General features: G+C 39.7%; 2 protein-coding genes across 3 annotated transcripts in view; one reads left to right on the forward strand and one right to left on the reverse strand.

Moving 5' to 3' along the window:
* The window catches only part of LOC105167026 (UTP--glucose-1-phosphate uridylyltransferase 3, chloroplastic), a 9,636-nt gene extending 8,777 nt beyond the window's left edge, over positions 1–859 (forward strand). For both annotated transcript variants that reach the window (XM_011086579.2, XM_011086578.2), the window contains exon 17: positions 497–859. In XM_011086579.2, coding sequence (XP_011084881.1) covers positions 497–609 — 113 coding nt within the window. In that variant the 3' untranslated portion in view covers positions 610–859. The remainder of the gene's footprint in view (positions 1–496) is intronic.
* On the reverse strand, positions 1,061–4,229 carry LOC105167027 (U-box domain-containing protein 1-like). The gene has a single exon (XM_011086583.2). It carries the CDS (start codon positions 3,832–3,834, stop codon positions 1,777–1,779), a length of 2,058 nt encoding a protein of 685 aa, XP_011084885.1. The 5' UTR covers positions 3,835–4,229; the 3' UTR covers positions 1,061–1,776.

A 4,647-nucleotide genomic window follows, 5' to 3' on the forward strand; every position in this document is an offset into this window, starting at 1 on the left:
CAATATTTGATAGACTTGTAAGGGAGAAGGAACATCTGATTAATTGGCTGGTAAACGGTAGTTATGGTTTACTTAAGGACTTGAAGACAGCATTATTATGGCTGCATGTTGGGGAGAAATGATAACATGATAAAGTAAATGCTGGAGTAACATATGTCAGCAGCACTTTCTCTATTGGGGTGTGATTACCTGTAGTGTTAATGACTTTTTATCAGGTGGTAGAGAGCTGTATCATTTTAAAAGATAAGGCATGTGTTTAGGTGTTGCTCTGTGCACAAGTATGCTCTAGGTAGTGAAGTTAAAAAGAAAGTCAACTATGCACCAAGAGGGTACGAAAGACTTTTGGGTATTCCGAGACTCTGTTTCTGCCTAAGCCAACAAGAACGTTTGTTGAATCCTTTTCACTCATTTAACATTTTACTTTACCTCTATAGTGAATTATTTCCCATGTAAAGCATACTACTAACTCTAGTGTTTTATTGGAAATTTACTCCAGGTTTAGACGTCCAGTTGAAGCCTATTGAGGAGGATTTGATGGATAGTGGAACCTGGTTTTGGAACTACAAAATAAGGGGCACACACATTGAATTAGAATTGATAGAGTTGTAAAGACCTAACCTTCCACAGCCTTCATCGTGTGAATCATTGTTCACAGATAACGCAGTGGTCTCAGATAGTTGGTTCAGCTGCTTGGTTGAACAGAAGTTGAACCCATTTTCAGAATCATATCCTATTGTAATAAGTTGAGTGCTAGTATGACCAGAGGGTCAGAGCTGCTGATCTTGTAATTCATATGTAAATTTTGTTAAAGAACAAGGCCCAAGTAATATAGTGGTTACAGTCTTTCAGTTTCACCTCATGACAGTTCAAAATGTAAATATTAGGTCCTTTATATATTTCATACACCAGTTTCAATTGTCCAATGTTACTATATTCTTTTAGACTAATTAGATAGCATCTCAGTAAAGCAATTATTCACTCCATGTGAGTATGGAGATAAGGCTTTCATGAGTTGATTTTTTCTTCCATGAAACGCTTTTGATTCTTTAGTTAGCTGCCTAGCATTCATGCAAAGTCACAGATATTATGGTCTGCATGCACTTGTTGATCAATCTAGCACGTGCAGGCAAAACTCATGTAATATTTTCCATTGATGTAGCAGTATATGATTAACAGGATGAGAATGAGCATCATTTTAAACAACTCCTTTTTACTAGTAGAGAAAACATAATCAACTTCCAGCGTACTTGCTACAAAGAGAAACAAGATTGAAATGCCAAAATGATGTATTCTTGTTCTTTCTGTATGACTTTTATACCTGATTCCTTTATCTAAGTTCCTTGCTCGAGTCCTCCAGCAGCAACCTGAGTGTTCAAGGTAACATTTTCCACGAATCAAGTTATTCATTTGCTGATCTCTATCTGGTGACTCTTTCATCTGTTTATGGTTGTTAGTCTTTCAAATGTGCAGTCCCCAAACTTGGGCTGCAATCTTTGTGCAATCAAGGATAAGGTATGTACAGGCTTATTGCCTTTTCGTTCAGCTTCATATGTTCCACATTCTGTCTTATGTCAGATGCAAATAAGAAGACACTGTTTGTCATATGCAACATACATCTTTTATCAGTTAATGTTGCTATACAATTGCATAGGATATTTTTTGGACAGTGGCCTGATTCAAGTTTAGCCAGAAGCACAGAGGGGTATATTACAGTAACAAATTGCAGCGTCTCCGTTTATTTACACAAATTATCATTGCTAATGAATTTAACGTGCATCATCCAATAGGATTTGTCACTTGAGAGCAGCATCTGTTGAGTATTCTGAGCAGAGCATCAGCCTTTCGACGAGCTTTTGGTGACCCATCAGTGGTTAAGCTTTGCAGAGAAGGGACGCTGCGTGGATTCATCAACAGTCTCCGTGCAACATCCTCTCCCCCATCCTTACAGAGCCCCAGTAGAAGAGTAATTGAGTTCTCTTTTCCCTTGGAAGATCCAAATCTCAGAAGATCAATAAGAAGGGGTATCAGATTCCTGCTCTTCCTTATCTCTTCCAGTCCTTCAGGACATCCCAAAAGAAGGGCGAGCACTGCTAAGGCGTCATCCGTGACACCTGCCTTATCATCTGTCAACAGATTAATGAGCAAAGGAATTGCTCCTGCAAGTATTACCTTGGCTCTATTGACATTAAGAACTGCAAGGTTGAAGAGTGCTGTTGCAGCATCCCTTTTACCTGCTGGAGTTCCTTCTCCTAGGAGCCCGACCAAAGCAGGAATAGCTCTTGGGTGAGCACCAATAATTACTTTGTAGTCATCAATTATAGACAGGCTGAAGACTGCTGCTGCTGCATTTTCTTTGGCCTCCATCGTTCTTCCCGATTGCAGAACATCTACCACATTGTCAATTGCTCCAGCAGCCATAATTAATGTCTTGTTGTTCTCATTTATTGAAAGGTTAAGTAAGGCAGTGACTGCATTTTCCTGGATTCTGGAGTCGAGAGAACCCAGCAAAGTTACCAGAAATGGAATGGCTCCTGCCTCAGCGATTATTCTGCGGTTCTCCATTCCAGTTTTTGCAAGTAACCGAATCTCATATGCTGCCTGCCTTTGGATATCTGGTGATCCTGTTGCTAGTTTCCCTACTAAAAATTCCGCTGTCATTTTTACAGCATCTACAGCAGCTTTAGTTGCAGAAATATGATCGATGACAGTCTCAGAAGATCTTTTCTTACTAGTGGTTCTCTCTAGCTCTGACGATGATGTTGAGTCCACAGTTGGGATGTTGTTCTCCTGGCACCATTGGTGTATCAGACTTCTCAATGCATAGTTGGGTATGAGAGCCATGTGGATCAGCCTTTGCCCACTTTTCGGACATGTGTGATGTCCTGAATTTATCCACTGCGCTATGGAATTCCGATCATAAGTATGCCCTGATGCTACAATTACAGGGTCCTTCATCAAGTCCAGTGAAATTGGGCACCGGAATTCATCAGGTATGTTACACACCATGGACTGAGAAAATGATTGACCATGGCGACTGTTCATTGGCATTTTGCGCTTCTTCAGATCCTCGTGAGTCTTCATATGCTCATCCCTGCTGCAAATTGTAGTTTTGGACAGTGATATCAAGGATATGAGGTTGTTAATATTAGAAACCACAAGCAGCCCACCTGTGCCTGCTTGCTTCTCAGCTTCTGCCGCCAGTTTTGAAATCTCTTCTTCAAATTCCACCGGGCTTCTTAGACCAATGCCACTTAAGACGTCTCTAATTTTTCTGATATCAAAGAGCCCTTTGTTCTTTCTGTTCTTTTCGCTCATGAGGGCTATCAATTGGACAAGCTCATCCCTTCTCTGAATCTCCCTGTGGTCGACAAATAACTGTGCTCTTTTCGCTTGCTTGTGAAGAAGCTCGACTTGCTCTCTGGTATCTGCTGTTAAGTCAAGCAAGCTCAGAGGCAAAATATCCAGTGCTCTTGCCATCTCTTTCACCAATGAGTAAAACTGATTCGAGATGTATTCTGTTTGCATGAGATTCCAGAGGACACTACCTTCTCTGCAACTGTCAATCAGAATCTTCACTTTTCTGATTACCGAGTAAAGCTCGGTCAGGCACAAGATTGAAGATGGCGGAAGTGCTTTATCCGTGTCTTGGACCTCTTCAAACAACGACGAAAGCAGTCTTGTCCTTCTCATCATTGTTGAAATATTTTTCATCTGCAAGAAGGCGACCTTTTCCGTTGATGTAACTTCATTTGAGATGTGGATCAACGACTCCAGCAACATTCCTGATGGAAGAAGCCCTGAAGAAACCATTGGAGGTGGTACAATGACATCCATAACTGCTCTGTTTATTGAGAAACTCGTTGATCGTTGCTTTCTTGCATGACTTAGTACTCGTTCCGGGTATAGAAGTTGCCTGGAGAAATCGTCTTCATTTCGCTAAAACTGTTATAATAATATGATAGCCTATCGACCCTTTCTGTTTGTACTTTCTGTGTAGTTGACAATAATATGGCTGATGCGTAGAGAAGTTTGAAATTCTGGACTGCTGCCATTTGGAGCGCATACCGGCCTGCAGATTAGTCATATACCCTTGCAGTTATATATTCATTTCAAACATAAACATTTGATTTAAATATGCTAGTTGACGAGATCATACAGATGCAAATTAGGATCTGCTCTATTGATAGTAATTGTTTATTCAACTAGTTTGAATTGTTAAACGCGTATTTTGGACTCTTGTTATGTGTACTGCATTGCCAAATCCTAACGAAACCTCTATATTAAAATACAATATGATACGCCTGATTCATGCATGCCAGTCTTGGAGCTTCATGTAAGAGGTAGAAGGAGAATGAATTCTCTATTTGGATCCTAATTATTGCTGAAGTTTTCATACTAGGAAAATAATGAGTATGTGGAGCTTATTGAGTTGAGCTTTGTTAATTTTAAGTCCTGATCATAACTTAAAAACATGGGATAATTACACCATTCTTTCCGAGATTTGATATAATATCTTTGTGGTTTGAGAAATACATCAAATATCTTTGATGCTTTTCTTCCGCCCAACAATTAATAGATTCATCCGCTAGTCAAATATTTATAAAATTTAATCAAAATTCATATTTACCCCCAGATTGACTTAGTACT

Source organism: Sesamum indicum, linkage group LG7, assembly GCF_000512975.1.
Source record: "Sesamum indicum cultivar Zhongzhi No. 13 linkage group LG7, S_indicum_v1.0, whole genome shotgun sequence".
NCBI classification, from domain to species: domain Eukaryota; kingdom Viridiplantae; phylum Streptophyta; class Magnoliopsida; order Lamiales; family Pedaliaceae; genus Sesamum; species Sesamum indicum.